Source organism: Semicossyphus pulcher, unplaced genomic scaffold (assembly GCF_022749685.1).
Source record: "Semicossyphus pulcher isolate SPU_LCO1_2020_fin unplaced genomic scaffold, fSemPul1.0.p SCAF_17, whole genome shotgun sequence".
Classification (NCBI taxonomy): Eukaryota; Metazoa; Chordata; class Actinopteri; order Labriformes; family Labridae; genus Semicossyphus; species Semicossyphus pulcher.
In genome coordinates this window covers 21,351,782-21,369,331 of record NW_027211681.1, presented here as the reverse complement: position 1 = coordinate 21,369,331, position 17,550 = coordinate 21,351,782, and the positions used below count along the sequence as shown (strand labels likewise).

Sequence of the window (17,550 nt, the reverse complement as noted above, 5' to 3'; positions counted from 1 at the left end):
TATAAGAAATAATACATGCAAAAAAAACAAAACTACATTTATTGCATCAGAAACTCTGAAATGAACAAACACAATCTCCAGTGTGGTTCCTTACAGCAGCAGCTCATGTACAAAGGGAACTCAGTTTTAATAGTGTTCATATTGGTCCTTTTGAATCTCAAGTATCAAAGTGGTGTGGATTGATGAAACAGTGTCAGAATATAAGAGATAGACATTTGTAGAAGTAAACAGATGCACGTTTTTGGGTAAGCAATCTCAGATTTCCTGAAAAAGGTGAATGAATCAGCTCTTTTCACAGTTGAGGACTGCCCACGGCCCACACATATCAGATATGAGTCATTCTTTTTCAAGTTAGGGTTTTGCTTGACAGTCTCTCACATCTGAAAGATAACCTTTCTTTGTGTCTGTGTGATTCCAGTTGTGAGATCTTTGCCTCAGTCTACCGGATTTTTTATTCTCCTCTTGTGAAGAAAGTGCTGTTTTCACCTTTCAGTGCTGAGGCTCAGGTTAGAGGGTCAGGCTGATGTGGGGTGATCTCCACGGGTTCCAGTTTATCAGAGAGGACACAGAGAATCTTGTCAAACTTCTCGTAGCGCTCCTCTCTGTCAGCCGCTGCCCCCAGCTGACCCCAGAACAGCCTCAGGGCGAACTCTGTCCGCAAAGCCTCCAACAGCTCGGGGATGGGCTCCCAGCCTTCTGCTGGAGCAACGAGACAGATCAGATCAAATACCAAAAGTTTTACCATGTAAACAGTTTTTTTATGTAACACTTTGTGCGAGTGTTGACTCTACCTTACAATGGGCCTCATGTGAGAAGAACCCCTTATATAGACAGATTTATTCTCAAGAGGCACGTACGAATGATTAAAGAGAACATTTTGCATTATAATTCACCTTTAATTTTCTCTTGGGTAAAAACTAAACTCAGAAGTGGTCCAGACCTATTGATGACATACACACACAGTTTGCCTCTCTCCCATGAAGGAAAACACTCATTTGACTTAAAATGACTTTATATTGCGTTAGTTTTAATGAATAATAACTAAAGAGGGAGCTGAGCCTGAAGGCAAAGCAACGAGTTACCAGTCGATCTATGTTCCGACCCTCACCTATGGTCACAAGCTTTGGGTAGTGACCGAAAGAATGAGATTGCGGATACAAGCGGCTGAAATGAGTAGAACGAGGGTAAGGAGCTCGGAGTAGAGCCGCTTCTCCTTCGCATCGAAAGGAGCCAGTTGAGGTGGTTCGGGCATCTGGTTAGGATGCCTCTTGGGCGCCTCCCTTTGGAGGTTTTCCGGACACGTCCAACTGGGAGGAGACCCCGGGGCAGACCCAGAGCTCGCTGGAGGGATTATATATCCCGTCTGGCCTGGGAACGCCTCGGAATCCCCCAGGAGGAACTGGAAAATTTTGCTGGGGAGAGGGACGCCTGGGTCACTTTGCTGAGCTTGCTGCCACCGCGACCCGGCCCCGGATAAGCGAAAAATAATACTACTACTAATACTACTTAACAGTAGCTGCATACACTTTATTTAAAAATGCAATATGCACAGGGGGGCTGGTTTAGCTCAGTGGGTAGAGCAAGCGGCCCAGTGTATGGAAACTAAAGTCCTTGACGCAGTGGCTGCAGGTTTGACTCCCGACCTCGGCCCTTTGCTGCATGTCATCACCCACTCTCTTCTCCCTATATTTCCTGTCTATCTCCAGCTTTAATGTGCACAATTTATATTCTGCCAACCATATCATCTTCCGTTAGTCGCCTGGTTTCATTTCCTGTTTTTTTTGCCCTTAGATTTTATAATTGAACTGGCATTTGCATAAAAAGCAATACAAAGTGATGGTAAAGTAAATGTTGGTTTTTGGTCCTCTTATACTGCACCACTACTGACACAGCAAAGTTTTTTTTTGTTTGTTTTCTTATTTCAAAGCGCAGGACTTTAAGCTCCAAGCTTAAGCAAGCCTGATATCGCAATTTCTGGTTGAGGTTTATGCTCAACAAACATCTGGTTAAAGCCACTGATTTACGACAGACTTGGTGAATCAGACTTGGAACATTGAAATGAACAAACCTCACAGAAAGAGAGATTTAGGAGAAGAACACAGTTAAGTTCTTGCAAGATTTCAATTGTCTGTAACTGTTGCAGTGAAAAGAAAGGTGTACCTGTCAGCAGAGTGTGTGCGTGCTGCTGATAATCTTGTGCATGCAGCGCGGCGCTGCGAGCTGATTGGAGGACATCGTAGAGGAGCTCACAGCCTCGCTCGCTGTTCTCCACAGGGTCCTCGCCCTCCATCGCCATCAGCAGAGGAACCAGGTGTGGCACGGCTATCGGACCCTCCACTGCAGAGTCTACAGAAAACATGCGAACACAAAGTACACACTGGACTCAATACAATACCACATAATTAAAACTGGATTATTAACAATTATTATCTAAAAAATATTATCATTATTAAAATATCAATATTAAAAATACAGAAATTAAACACATAATCCAGCTCAACACAACAACGCTGCAGCTATCGATTGCACGAAAGATAGCTGTGAAAAAAATCTAACATTTGTTAATTAAAGGAGAATTGGCCCCTGGAAAAAGCCACCGTCAGTCAAAGCTGGTATAATATTTGAAATTGGCGCCATAGCTGTGGAGAAAGTTGTACAAACAGCTCGTGGTTTCGCCTGTTCTACATTCCTACAACACCCAGCATGCATTGCGCCCCTCCCTCTGAAAGGAACAGCCCAGCGAGAGACACTGGAGTGAAGTACTACCATTTCACTGCAGGTAATGGCTCAGAGCGGCACAGAATCCAAAATACGACGAGAATATACCGGTGGATCGTCTAAAAAATCTTCAGGTCTGCAGTCTACATTTCAAACCTGACGAGTTTGAATGAGACATGACATCGGAGGCGGACGTCCTAGATTGAGGAAGTGTAGTTTAGAAAGCTCCCTGGCCTCCACCAGATGATGCGTTTTACGTAGTCTGGAGGAGGTTTTCCAGGGCCCATTGGAGAAGCGGATAGCGTCCTCCAAAGGCACAGAGCGAAATTGCATTTTCTTTCTACCATAATGGCATTAGCTCCCCATAATAGCATGATAGGACTGAGGTTGAAAATCGGCAAACTGGCCCTTTAAGGCTTTTATTCTTATAGAGTGGATGACAGTCTAAGGTATAAGTATAAGTATAAGGGAGGGAAAAAAATACACATATATAAAATAGAAGCGGTAAGCATGTTTACTTCTAGATGTTATAAGTAACTACAAGGCTTTCAGTCTCAGTTGTGGGATGAGATCAGTAAAAAGAAGAATCATCTGAAGAATCATCCTTGAAAGGCAAAGTGCTTCATCAGTCCCTGAACTTCTGGCCCTCCTCCTCTTTCACAATACGCTCACAGAGCTCCGGGAATGACAGAATCTGTCGGTCAGAAGTTGGTGCTTTTAAATGAGTTGATCTTTTATTTGAAACATAACCTGCGACAGAGCAGTTAAGCTGTGTAGAATAAGTAGCTTGGCGATGTACCTTGGTTAAGTGTACTGCCTTTGTAGTCTTGAAAACCCAGGGTTATCTCACTATCAGCAAATCCTGCTTCATAGTAGAGGCCTCAGATCTGTTTGACGCTCGGCTCTTTCCTCGGTTTGTTTTTACATAAGAGACAAACAAACTTAATTCTTCTTTCTTCACATCTACAGCGAATGCCAGCACTTCTAGCTTATCTCTTCAAGAAAACCACTAACCCATTTTCAGCTGTTCATTTAGTCTGGTTGCATTTTAAGTTTGTAAAGACAGCTGAGTTTGAAAAGTCACGCTCCATTACCGCATTTGCCTAAGAATGTAATGAAACGTGTCATGTAACACCAGCACTCACCGTCTCCTTCGTTCAGCAGGTTCATGAACGGTTTCAGTTTCTTCTCAAATAAAACCGCAGTCTCTGTGTGGTTCCTCCTTAGAGCTCGCCACGTCATCTCCAGCCGCATTACCTGCACACGAGCACGCACAAAACAGACCCAAGAGTGTTGGAAAACTTTATTTCTACTTTGCCTGAGTCTGCATAAAGTAAGTCTGTCTTTGTCATGATAACACCACCTGAGGCATCTCCAGCGCCTTCATCACAGCTGAGAAGGAGTAGAGGTCGCGTGCGTGTTCTTTCAGGGCCTGAGCCAATGAGATTACTTTATGTAAAACAGCTGCCCTCTGGCTCACAGTCCCCGTGCAGCCCAGGATGTCCACTGCGATTCCCAGTGCTATTAAATGATGCCTACAAAATTAAAGATTAATGGATTAGAGGAGTGTGTGGGCAGAAGATTTGATGAGAAAGTTGGTTAGGGTGAGTTTTTCACTATGATATAGTCCACCCCAACAAAGTGAATGAACGTTTGTGATTCACAAAAAACTGAAAAAATCACTGTCCCAGTTTGTCTGTATAATCTGTTTACCAAATAAAACAGTGTTGTCTGTGTCTGATCCACAATAACAAGGACACTGGTTCTTAAAATAATGACACTGTCATGTCAATTTTCTAATGCAAATATAAGCAATCAAGTCAGCAATAAAATCCTGCACAAATTAAACTAAATATATCTGCATGTCTAGACACCTCTAGGGATCAGTCCATTACTAAGTGTGCAGCTTTACGTACCTTTCTAGCAAATCCTGTCGTAATTGGTGTCCATGTGGCAAAGTGACAAGCTCCAGCCCTGACCCAACTCCCATCATCCTCTTCTGCTCATCCGTCACCCCAACGATGCGTGCTACCTGCAGTTCCATAACAATGACAAATGACAGGTTTGACATCCAGTTTATTCATTTACTATTCAATATGCGGCGTATGTACACAGTCCACGTGGAGAGCAAAAGCAGAAGGGAACGTAATGCGCCATAACGACATCCCGGCTCCCATCAGCGGCTATCTGACGATGATTTAGCTTCCTCATCTGCATGCTAACAGCTAACAATCTGTTCTAGATCTAAAATTCAACTTGAGATAAATTCTCCTGACGCAGTGTCAAGAAAGTTGTTAAGCGTTCAGATTTCCCGACTGCCTTAAATGCATCAGAAATGATCCGACCTCCGTTCAACAAACAAGCATTTTAAAAGTCGTTTTCTTCTCCTCTTGAGGACAGACCTGACAAAGCTTTATGATGTTGAAATTTTGGCAAACTTAAGACCTGTTAATTTAAAAAAAACAACGTAGCACGCAGCAAGGAAGTCTTGACTGGTAGTCATTTATCGCTAACCGCTGGCTACCTGCTCGGCATGTTCACCGTTGTCCCCAGAGGCTATATCGTCATCAGACTATAGCCGCTGGGATCTGAGATTGTGGCCTCATAAATCAGCGGCCATGTTTATGAAATTATTAAAAAGAAACAATTTTGGACTTCAGTGAAAGACAGAGGCAAAAAAACCCCTCACTTTTACCGTTTGTCACTTTTGTTATGGTGAACAAGTACTGGCGAATTAAAAAACATCTCCAGAAATGTCTTACGTTAAGAAGAAAGTTCTACATGGCAGACGTTTTAAACAGAGATTAATCACACATCTTTGGGGCATGTTTTGGATTAAACATAGAAAATATAACTGGTCATGATTAATAGTATGTTATCTGCCACATCATTAACCACCAGAATAGGAAAGTTTTAGCCTAATATACTGCATGTATTTGATTTAAACATATAGTAGGATGTTACACTTGTTCTGCATTGCATTTATCAGGTGTGAAGACAATAAAAGTGAGGCATGAATTGATTACTAAGGATTTACTAGTTAAATGCATGAGAGCTACCTGACAGTCAATCCTGAGCATGTGCAGAGCGGTGGTGTTCGGGTTTGAGCGGTTGAAGATCTCTTTGAGTGAAAGCAGGACGCTGGGCTCCAGAGGTCGGTTGTTCTCCGGCAAGAGCAGCGACTCAAACTGATCCAACTGGAAGCAGGACTCCGACTCCACCTGTGATGGTGTAAGAGGAATGTTACGACATTAGCACATTACTGACCCTCTGTGATGTTGAGGTGTGCAATGCTCAGCTTATTTCACACTAATCGACTAATCAACATGGTGACTTGCTTTAACTGCAGATGGATATGAACATTCTGAAGTGGTTTGCTCTGCAATACATGCAACTCTGACAAAATTAATGTAGAAATGATTACAGAACTCCAAAAATGTCTATATTCTGCTTTTCATATTTTAAGAAAATTAATGCAAAACAATGGCTGACTGCTTAAATAGCATTTAGTTAATACTTTAAAAACACCAGCGTATTCCTTTGAAACATTATATCATCTTTACTTTACTAGAAAAGAAGCCATTACTATAACTATACACTGTAAAATATATGCATGATTTATACGAACATGTGGCTTTTCAAAATGCCAGTCGTCCACAGCGTTCTTCTTCTGCGGCAGCAACGGCAGCTGTGCTGATTCTTCGCCCTTCTGTGCCTCCAGAAAGCCAAAAGAAGTCTCTGTGAGGCGAGCGCGGCTCTGCCACTTCTCCTCTGCTCGCAGCCGGTCCACATGACCTTTACGCTTGGACTCTGGAACCTGGACACAGCAAGTGGACATTTATAGACAGAATTTAACCTTCATTTCCCCAAATATAAATCAGATAACAGAAAAAAAAAAGTGATCGAGTTTCTTACCTGAACAACCAACTCATCGTAGAAAGAGGAGGGGTCACCGCCCCAGTCAGCGGGCGGGGGAAGGACGGCGTTGGGGAAGACAGCAGAGACCCTGAGAGGTTTAGGAGGAGCTCTGGGGTGCAGCTGTCCATCGGAACCTCGCAATGTTACACCACCACCTGCAGGGACAGAGGAGGGAGTTATGTGTGTGTCACTGGAAGTCCTTGACATGTTGAACCCTGTAGCTGCTCTCTCAGTCACAGACACAAGGCGAGTCCAGAAAGGTCAGACAGATCTTTAGTGGAGTGTTGTCACCCCCCTTTGTGTGAGAAGTTTGGTTTTGGTCTGACCAAGTCATCTCTGGCCATAACCAGGATCTTAGAAATACTGAAATCACACGTACATGTCCTGTAACACCTTTAAATTATTTGTATTTTACATACAAATAATTGCTCTTACGACAGAGCACGGGGTACAAACACAAATTGTGCAGGTCAATGTTTTTGTGCTGTTTATTTAAATCTCAACATAGCTACAAGTATTTGTTTGTGTATGCATGTTACCTTGAAGCGAGGGCCGTGTGTGTCGCGGTCGTGGGCTCAGCAGGGGTTCGCTGCCTGTGCGAAACACAGGCGAGATGGGGGCGGGGCCAGTGTTCTCTGACTGAGTGTTCTGTGGAACACCTGGATGAAGAAGAGTAATTACAGAATAACTTTGCAGCTCATTTAAATATGTATGTAGAAACTGCTCTTTTGTGGCTCTACTGAACTCAGCATGTTGTGTTGACCATTCACTTTGTACATGTATTTTCCTGAATATTAGCAGAGGGAAAACTGCAGATTTAAGTAAATAAAGAAAAATCTAATTTTCATTTTATGTCAACTGTAAGTAAATATCAGCATTTATATACAATAACAAGTGAATTTTATGCTCTGGAGATATAATTCTCTCTGGTAAAAATAACAGATTAGAAAGAGAGTCTAACGAGAGTTGCAAGCTCATGTGTTGTTCCTCTAATCTTTCTTTGGACGGAGCTGTGGCTTAAGTTACAGTGGATTGGATCCAGCAACTGCAAGAGAGCTGCATCCAGTGGACAGTAGTGGTTTGCGTTGATAGACACATGTATGTATACGCTGCATGATTATGACAATGTACCAGTTCGTAGGTTGCTGTCAGATTGTGCAGACTGAAGCGAAGGCCTCCGCCCAACATTCTCCAAGTTTGCAGGCTGACTTCCACTCCTGACACACACAGAATAAAGGTCTTGAGCACATTAATTTGTGTTTGTATACATGCAGTGTGTTTCCGCAGTATACATTTATAATTCCTCCCACCTTAAGAGTGGATTGACGACCTGCAGAGTGTCTGCGTGCGCAGTGCTGAAGCTTCGCCTTTTTTCTGCCCCTGCACTTCTACTGCTGCTGCTGCTGCTGCTGCTGCTTTTGGGCTCAGCCTGTCGCTCGGTGATGACACGCAGAGGAAGAGTCCGTGTGATTGGGTGAAAGATCACAACGCCGGAGGCCTGGGAGACAGGCCGACGATCGCCCACATAGAAGCGGATCAGAGCGGGAACATTGTCAAAGCGATCCTCCTCAAACTGGAACAGCTCCCGAGAGTAGCCCTGCCGCACAGATGGAAGAACACACATAAAATATCAGGCAGAGCCTTTAAAGGGAAAGTCCAACAAAAATCTCTCTTTTCAGTAACAGATACTCATACCCAAGAGGCTAGAGAGGTGTAAACGGCAAGGGGTTATCGTATGCTGCAGCTTGGCAGAGGTTTTAATGGAATTAAAGCAGTGAAAATAATGACCAGTTACAAACAAAAGGACAAGAGGCCCATAGACATTTATCCACTTTTCGTCTGCATGCAAGTTTTCAAACAACTATCAATAAGTCAATTAATAATTTTAACAATTAAGTGTCACACACATAACACAGACCCACCTTTTTGGGACGAAGGATCACCCGTATGATCTTGAAGTGCATAGGCCCATTCTTCCAAAAGCAGCTCAAAACGTAGTCACCAGGGGCGGAGCTTGAGTCTCGGACCAGGAAGTCTCCGTCCCTCTCAAACAGAGACTCTGCAGCCTGGAGACAAGCAGGCAGGTTAAGCGAGGCCTGGAGGTCCACATGTGTGCGCACACATCCTACAAAGGCCCAGTGTAAGCTAGACTGCACTAAAGGTATATCAATATTTTCAATATTCTAGGATTTAATTTTCTGAAAGTTAGATACAATTATAGACACCACTCTTATGTCAGTATTAAATACACTCAGCTGCAAGCTTATTAGACATGCCTAGCTAAAACTAATGCAGTCTTATACTACAGGTGAGCAATAAGTCATATTTTAATAAAGGCTATAATGTTTTTGTGTTATTAAACTGTATTGCATAAGGTTTGCTGTTATCCTGTACCTACCTGTATGGATATAAAAGGGCTGCAATACATTAGTTTAAGCTATGTCTACTTAAAATACAGGCAACTGAGCCATCTGCCAGTTAGCTTAGCTTAGCATAGATACAGGAAACAGTTGGCAACAGCTAGCCAGGATCAAACAAAATTAGCTTACCAGCCCTTCTAAAGGCCCCTCATGAACATTGTATTTGGTTTGTTTGTTTAATCTGTACAAAAACAATAAACCGGGGGGTTATAAGCTGAACTATTTCTTGGCTGGGAGCTGTGACTTCCTTGAGTCTCTGCTATTTACCTAGCAATCTCAGGCTCACAAATACGACCTGAGGAAGTCTTTCTCTGTAAGCTTCAGAGAACTTAAAAGGTGATTGTAGGCAGAGTTGGTTACATTTGGACAGGGCCAGGCTAGCTGTTTCCCCATGTTTACAGCCTGTATGCTAAGCTAAGCTAACTGGCTGCTGACTCCATGCTCAATATAGTGTAAATACAGCAAGAATAGTATAGTCCATTGAGCACCTCTCGGCTCAGCGGTCCGTGGTACCATGCATGGCTCCTCAGGTCCTCAGTGCTGAGCTTCAGCTCCTCCTCCAGCTCCTTCTTTAATGCATCCATGTCTCTCCGACCTCCAAAAACCTACAACACACACAGCAGCCCAGTAGAGATCATTGTTTCTCTGCATGTTTCCTGTACTCAGGATTTTAATGGGCGAGGATGGAAAATATGTTGAAAAAGAGAGACAGCTATTGAGAGCAAGTGAGAGACAAAGAGGTGGTTTGCTTAACCTCTTACCTTCAGCTGGCTGAAGTATGCGCTGACACTCCTCCTCTTGCTGAAAAAACAAGAGAGAAGAGGTGATTTGGAGCTACTAAAGTGAAACCCCAGGGAGCCACACACGATGGTGCCATGTTTTTCCTTTGAACATGAACAGTACAACGATGGAAGGCCACTGCCAAGGTCTGCGCCTGTCATTAACGCACGCAAACTTTTAATAGCCTGCCTCTTTTTCCTTCTTCCTTCCTCCCAAAGCTTCCACCTTCCTGCTGCTGTGAACACAAGGCTTACAGATGGACAGCTCAGAGGATTCACAACAGGGCTCAACTGCAACCACTCAAGCAAATCTGCATCCATGCCTGCCTCACTCTGTGTGTGAACGCGCGTAAACAATGTGGAGCAAGTCATGCGTTCAGAGACTGCTGGAGGGATGTGCACATACAAACAGATGAGAGAGGTTTACTTGTTTACCCTGCTTTGACCCTGAGTATAACTATTATTATTCCCCTTCGGCATGAAAAACACACACACTCTCTGATATTTCTACTTACACCAATTTGCCAATTTATTAGGTACACCTAGCAAAACTCTAGGATTAAGTTAAGCTATAATGTTTACGTTTTGATGATGGTCAGGATTAAAAGTCCTATAACCTGATCCCATAGACACCAAAACAGAAGGCCTGAACAAAAATCAGTCTGCAAATTGTGTCTCCATTGACCCTTCAATTAATAACACATTTCATAATTCATTTCAGAAAAATTCCTAGTAAAATAATTGTCAAATTGTGCTTCAAAGCCGTCTCTAGGCTGCCAGGAATTCCTGGAAAGTACTGGATTTTTTAATGAAGAAGTGAAAAAATTACAAGAAATAGTTTAAAAATACCCAACACTTTTAACCGTTAACTGTAAATTATAAAGTTGGCAAAGGTTGTTAAAGCAACCAAACTCCCAATACAACAACAATTTGACCTGACCTCAGTGTCCTCATGTGGAGCTAAGGTCAGCCATGTGCTTGACCCTCTTCACCCACACACTGCACTATTATCAAAAAGTTTTTACAGATTTTAATGTCTCATCTATTCTCCTAGACCCTGGACTAGGGCTGCATCTAATGTTTTTGTTCATCTTTACAATTTCATAAAACCCATTGTGCATTTTAAAATTGCTTGTTTTATCCAACAAACAGCTCAAAAATATTCATTTTACTATCACATAAGACCAATCGAGTATCTAGAAAGCACTGTATAGGTGCTCCTATAGTAAGTATACCCTAGCTAAACAGGAATAATTAGGGATACAATAATTCAACAACACATAAAATTACCATAAATGTTGAATTAACATCTCTTTCACCCAGTTTCAACAAAATCACAATGTTTTAACTTAAACTTTCATAATAGGCTAACTTTTATTGAAGGTCTCTTGAGACAATAGGTGCACCTAATAACATGGCATCTGCATGTTCACAATTAATAAACTTATGACAGCAGACACTGATACACACACACACACACACACACACATTAATGACGGTTTTTTAAGATTTGTTATGAGGTAAGAAGGTAAGTACATCCTGTTTGAGGGGCGTTGGCCCATGCAGCACAACAGAAACACCTGTGCAATGTGCTGGAGAGCCACTATTGAAAAATGCAACCTGACACCACATATAGCTATATTTCAACCTATTTTGTTAGGCTCCACCAGCCCATATGTAGCCTATTTCTTTGAGTATGCTGATATAAAACTAATACTAACGCTAATGTTAGGTACTCCCCTTTAATTGGTCCAGTTTGTTTTGTCTTGAAACATAAAGTCGTTTGACTGTCAGTGCTTCAAAATTGTGCAACAGGTAGTCAGTTAGCTGGCAAGGATACAGGTAGCTGTAATCAAAGTAACGACAGTCGACGTTTTTGGTCAAAAAAGAGATTTCAACAGCTTATCAGAAGTAGAAATAAATGTTTCGAAAATCCAGCATATTAACAAAATAAAACCAACAGTCGACCAACAACCAAACTCTCGCGTTAATTAACGAACTTTTGAAAATTTCAAAAACGTTCTATTGTCAGCGGTCAACGGTCCTACCTGTCAGTGCTCTTCACAGCTCAACCGTTTCGGACATGTTTTACGGTTTGTGGTCCAGACTTACACCGCCAAACAACAGCTGTGTAGTTATAAAGTTCAGTCCTTCTCCGCTCCGGTCCCTCCCAGCCCCCCTTCACCTCCTCCTCGCCCTCCTCCCTGCGCAGTTACGGACGAGTTACCACAAGTTCTCCTGAGCCCTCCTCCTTCTCCCCCTCCCCGCCCCGGGCCCCGGTGCTGAAACATCGCTATCTGCCCCGGCATTCCTCGGATACCGACACAAGCCGAACTAACGCATCACCTGGCTACAGTCTGTTGTAAGGTAGGTAGATGTACAGAGTGGAATGTGACTGTAAACACAACATGTGGTATAGATCACACACTGCAGCTCTATTGTCTTTCAACTCGATCTGATAGGCTTCCAAGCACAAAAAACTTAAAATTTGACAAACACAAGCTGGCCACAGGTCAGAAAAGATGTGCAAAAGCCAGAACTTGTTAATCCCTGACTGCCACAAGAATTCTTTATAATTAATCTCTAAATAATCAATAATTGTTGATTTATTAAAATTTTAAAACCTTTATCTCGGGGACACAAAAGTATATTTTGTGCATCACACAGCGCATTGATATAGAACTGTTGAGCGGTCAGGTGTTCGTCAGTTTCTTTTCTATCATGTCAGAGCCAATCAGAGCAAAGGACCGGAACTATTTACCTAATTGAATCTTACATGTTTGGTTTATTACCACCTTTGGGGCTTTAAGCAGTGAGCACTATTTGACTGGTGAGCAGAGATGTGCCTGAACTTGACAGCCTCCTTTTACACACTCACAGTATTGTCAGTCATAACTTTGGGATAACAAACCCTTTCATCAAGCTGCAGTGTACAGATACCCAAGTTGCAAACAATATTGTGTTGTTTCACTTATCTTTTATATAGTGTATGTTTAATGTGCAGTAAAAATTATTTTAAACACATTGATTGCATTGTCTGACACAGATATTGGTCTGAGGCCCAAGATGTAAGGGGGGCCTTCAACAAGAGAATGTTTAAACTCTGAGTCAAAAGTGGGGTTCCTAATTCCAAGTAGCCTAAAAATACAATAGATATGTCAGTTAGGTTGCTCTGTTTTTTCATCCTATATCACAGTGAACAAATATATTTAGTTTTCACATTTGGTTAGACGAAAGAAGACACACTTGGAGCTGTTGAAGTTTTCATGTGGAAATGTTCAGTGCTTTCAACACACAAACAAAACGTTGTCTAAAAACTCTATGTCTATGTATATCCAAACCAGAGCACATAAATCAACACTATCTGCACGGTTTAATAGAAGTAGAGATAGAGTGAACGTGTGTTTTTGTAATTTAGTTGAACTGGCCCTTTAATGCTGAAATGGGCCTGCATTAAACCGTATCCTTTGTAAAGGCCTGGACTACAAGATTAACAACTTGTAAACACACACACACACATACACTGGCCTTTGTCACTGCTTCCTTCACCTCTCAACGGGAGGGAAGTGTGACCAAAGGTGTTCTAAGGTGTGTTGTTTATTATGTTAGTCATCAAAAAGCGGCTGTTCTCCTGGTCGATGAAGTAGGTAAAGTAAGGTCATGATGTTATTCATTATATCCAATGTTGAAATTGTCTTGTCAGCCCGTTTAAAGACGACTGATTGCTGAGTACACCCACTTCCCCTTAAAACTGTGAAATAGATTTTATGGGGCTCTAGTTAATTATTAGCCACATATAAGTGTGCGGCATGAAGAAAGTGGACTTACTGGGGGTCACCTCACCTGTGTTTGCTGTCCTGACAGCTCTCTGTGTCACTGTTGGTTTTGTCCTCGTTCAGGGGGCGGAGCTGGGAGCAGGAAGCAGAAAGGCGGTGTTTTTTATCAGCGCGCTGGAGGCGGGGCAGAACACTCTGACGAAACAGATCCTTCTTTGGCTTCACCTGCAGAAGATGGAAGAAGACCCAAAAAGTGTGCATCCTGGAGCTGCTGACTACTGTTCTTTTGTGCTATCGTAAGTTTGTGATGCTTAAGTTGTGCCAGTTCTGTGGTCTCACCAGATCCATAGATGATCCCAGAGAATACTTTCGGCTCACCCTGCGCTTCACTTGCACACCTGAGGCGGCAAAAAAGACATTTTCAAAAAATATCTTTGCATGTTTGTAAACATTCATTTATGTTTTCTTGGAAAGAGTTTTAATTTAAGATCTGTACCACTCTCATGTTTGACTGTTAATTATGCAGCTGAAGAAAATTAGAAAAATAATGCTAATTAGAGGCTTTTGTATATTTAGGAAATTGTGATAAATCTTATACACAGAGCCAACAAGCAACTGCTGATGCTACTTCTTTCAATGACACTAAGCAAGCCAGAATACACTATTAATAAATGTTAGTATAACATTTTAATTTGATAAATGAGCTTGCACAACAGATGCTGCTCTCTGCAAGATTAAAATAATGATGAAAAGATAAGAGTTTATCTTGAGACTCTCAACGTCTCAAATGAACTAAAATCCACGATAGGCATGAAACAGGATATGCTTTAAATAAAAAACATGAAAGAGCAAATTAAATTTACAGCCTGCAGTCAAAGTTTATATCTGTTAATTGACAGAGAACTGTTTTTTCACTTTTAACATACTGTGAGGAATTTTTAACAGGTTTTGAAACAGCTTTATTTGATGCTGTTGCCTCTATGTTACCTACAAAAGCAAACCAGGCCATCAGGGAGAAGACTGTTTCTGTAGTCATTTTAAACGCCTGTCACCGCTGCCAAAGGGTTAGATTTTAACAGAGTGGTTTACAGCATGCAGAGCGGAAGAGTCTTTGTGTACATTTCCTCCGCAAGTTTGCACTGAGAGTGGTACTCTACACTAAAGCAGGGTAAGAGTTTTTGTTACAGAATACCACAAACACATGTACAGCAAAGAGATACCACTTTGTACACAGGGGCTGCCAAAATGTACATACAATGACAAATACTTGCAGTTTTCTATTAATTAATTTGCCAACTTTGTACTTTTAATTTAAGCAAAATTATTTTCATTTCCCCGTGTTGAGAGAGCGTTAGCATTAAGCATCTAAGAAGATCAAGAATGAGTATTTAAGCTAACTGCCAGCACTTTGGCTAGTCACTTCCTGTACTTTAAGCTAGATGCTAACATCAGCATGCCAATAACAACAGTAATGATACTGATGTTAAGCAGCTTTAATGTAGACTTAATTAGTACAGCTGAGGCTTGTAGGATTGTCATTAGTTTTGCATATATGTGACAATCAGTCATATTTTGACCTGATGTAGGAGCCAATGGAATAGTAAGGGGATCATCAAAATTATAGCAATTAAATTCAGTGCACCACTGGCTGCTGCTATCATTTAAAACCTTATACCTCATAGTAAGGTGTCAAAGTAATAATTTATGATATAAGTCTTGCACTATCATTAAAAACTGTGAAATGATACTCTAGGCTAGAATATCATTAAACTTTATATAATTATCAAACTGATGTTCAATGCAGCAAACTGTGTTCAGACCAGGTTCTTTATATCTTTAAATTTAAAGCTTCCATATCTAAATTACAACATTGAGCTATTGTTCAGCCCATGTGTTCATGTGTTCTGAGTGTCACCAGAGTAAGGGTCCAGTCTCTGTCGGTGTCTTGAAAGCTGAGTGAGGATGGTTTCTCTGTGTGTTGCATCCTCTATCCCTGCATCCTTCAGCTCTCCATCCGTTACATTCAGCAAACCCTGGAGATAAACAAAAAACAAGGAGAGTGTAAAGGTAATGAAAGGGAAATTGAAGATTGTAAAGTCTGAAGCACAGAACAATAGAGAGAAGAGGTGTCAAAGAGCACATTCAGATGCATTTTTGCACATTAACATACCTCCAGACCATAATATTCACTCTCTAGATTCTTGGTGTACTGAGGCAGGCCGATCTGTCTCAGCCACCAGGCGATGGAGCGATTATTCATGTCTGAACCGCAAAGGAAAAAGAAGATACTGATTACATACCAGCACACATGCACACACAAACATGCTTGTACATGTTTTTTTCTCTGCAAGTTTCTGAGAAAAGAACAAAAAAGTCAAACACTTTTAAGGATTACTTTTAAAAATCTGCCAACCAGACACCCAAGCAGAGGGCTCTGTGTTGTTTGCCTTGCAGCAGCTCCAGTATGTAACACCTACCTGTTTGCAGGGTCCACCAAGGCCCACTGGGATATCACTTCTTTCCTTCTCCTTGTATATTTCTATCTCATTATGCTTCTTGCTTCTCTAGTTTCCCTCTTTTTTCTGCAACTGCTCTCAAGTCTTAACCTATGTCAATAAGTCTGTCTCTCGCTTTCTCTTTGTGGTTAGAGTGGAAGCCCGCTCCCCCTCAAACCTGCAGGGTCACTCAAAAAGCCAATCAGATTGTACAGTGGGCTCACAGTACCCCACAGACAACAGCAAATCACAGTGCAGGAATTAGCATGAGCTCTCGTGAGGCGGAGAGCGCAGGCTCAGGCATGTCATGACAGAGAGGTAGAGTTGTGAAAAACAAAAGGGGGAATATTAAATGTGAGACTGTTAAAGCAGCTGTCAACATGTCAAGTCAGAGACAGGCATGCATGCACAGTGGTGTGTGTGTGGCAGCCTGCCTGCTCAGGTGTGATGTCAGGAGAAACAGTATCTGCAGGAAAAATGGTGATGTGTACAAGAGTGACATCTAGTGTTAGAGTTAAATGTGACATTATTGTAGGTAAAGGTGCATTCTAACAAGTTTTCCCATTGTGACAGAATTAGCCGTTTAAGGTAAAAAGAAATCCTCATTAACACAGCATTGCTGTTTGGCCTTTCTGTGTGGATCTTGCATGTTCTCCTCGTGCATGCGTGGGTTCCCTCCGTGTACTCCGGCTTCATCCCACAGTCCAAGCACGTGCTCGCTAGGTCCACTGGTGACTTAAATTTGTCTGTCGGTGTGGTTGTGGGTGTGAAAGTCTGTCTCTATGTGTCAGTCCTGTGGTTGAGTGGCGATTAGTCCAGGGTGTGCCCCGCCTCTTGCTTGTATTCTTACTTTGTTATATTTCACAGCTGCTTTGTCCTCGTCTTATATAAACACTAGGTGACTTATCACTTATCACTATTGGACATTTTTTTATCGATCCACTGACACTAAAAACTTTTTGTTTAACATCATATAAGTTTTATCAACACTTAAATGCGAATAAGTTTGGATTGCATAGATTCAAATTTGTGCCCACAGCCCAAAAGCACCTGGATGCTGTCCGTGTCCGAGCAGCTGCTCCATTATTCATTAACAGCTCCAGGATTTTTCCTTAAATTGCATCATGATGGCAGTCTGTCTCTCTGCTGTCCAGCTCCAGGCAGATCGCAGAAAATAATCACGAGCTGTCGAACACAATAGAATATTGGAATCTTACTTTAGTTTTTTTCCAGTAAAGACACTGCAAGAGGTTTAATCTTTTATTATTGTGGGATCTTTGCAGCATTTTAGAGACATAAAAGTGGATAAAACATGTTTGTGAAGACACAAACAGTACGCATAGACTCCTTCCCTATAATTAGATCAATTTACCACATCAGTGTTTGCGTCCGCCTCATTTATTTTTAATAAACTTTTTTTTCTTCACACACATGCAAGTTTCAT

At 41.8% G+C, this 17,550-nt stretch overlaps 1 protein-coding gene across 2 annotated transcripts; it reads right to left on the bottom strand.

The window, feature by feature from the left end:
- sh2d3a (SH2 domain containing 3A) lies at nucleotides 1–16,242 on the bottom strand. Of its 2 annotated transcripts, XM_069666421.1 has the most exons (19): nucleotides 16,089–16,242; nucleotides 15,782–15,873; nucleotides 15,527–15,644; nucleotides 13,951–14,009; nucleotides 13,679–13,836; nucleotides 9,818–9,857; nucleotides 9,545–9,661; nucleotides 8,559–8,702; nucleotides 7,947–8,233; nucleotides 7,768–7,853; nucleotides 7,176–7,295; nucleotides 6,634–6,791; nucleotides 6,347–6,535; nucleotides 5,778–5,939; nucleotides 4,635–4,750; nucleotides 4,082–4,253; nucleotides 3,864–3,975; nucleotides 2,161–2,346; nucleotides 1–696 (listed from the first exon to the last, which is right to left on the bottom strand). In XM_069666421.1, the coding sequence occupies exons 2-19, from the start codon at nucleotides 15,869–15,871 to the stop codon at nucleotides 503–505; spliced, it is 2,508 nt and encodes an 835-aa protein (XP_069522522.1). In that variant the 5' UTR covers nucleotides 15,872–15,873; nucleotides 16,089–16,242; the 3' UTR covers nucleotides 1–502. The 2 variants fall into 2 exon arrangements, with proteins under 2 accessions (XP_069522522.1, XP_069522523.1); XM_069666422.1 differs by lacking the exons at nucleotides 13,679–13,836; nucleotides 13,951–14,009; nucleotides 15,527–15,644; nucleotides 15,782–15,873; nucleotides 16,089–16,242 and adding an exon at nucleotides 11,884–11,997.
- Between the last annotated feature and the right edge of the window lie 1,308 nt (nucleotides 16,243–17,550).

Coding starts and splice junctions, on each gene's coding strand:
- sh2d3a (XM_069666421.1), bottom strand. CDS start 15,871: ATGAATAATCGCTCCATCGCCTGGTGGCTGAGACAGATCGGCCTGCCT. Junction 5,940..6,346: donor GGCATTTTGAAAAGCCACAT/GTTCGTATAAAT, acceptor ACACCATCACAG/GTGGAGTCGGAGTCCTGCTT. Junction 697..2,160: donor CGCACACACTCTGCTGACAG/GTACACCTTTCT, acceptor TTGCTCCAGCAG/AAGGCTGGGAGCCCATCCCC.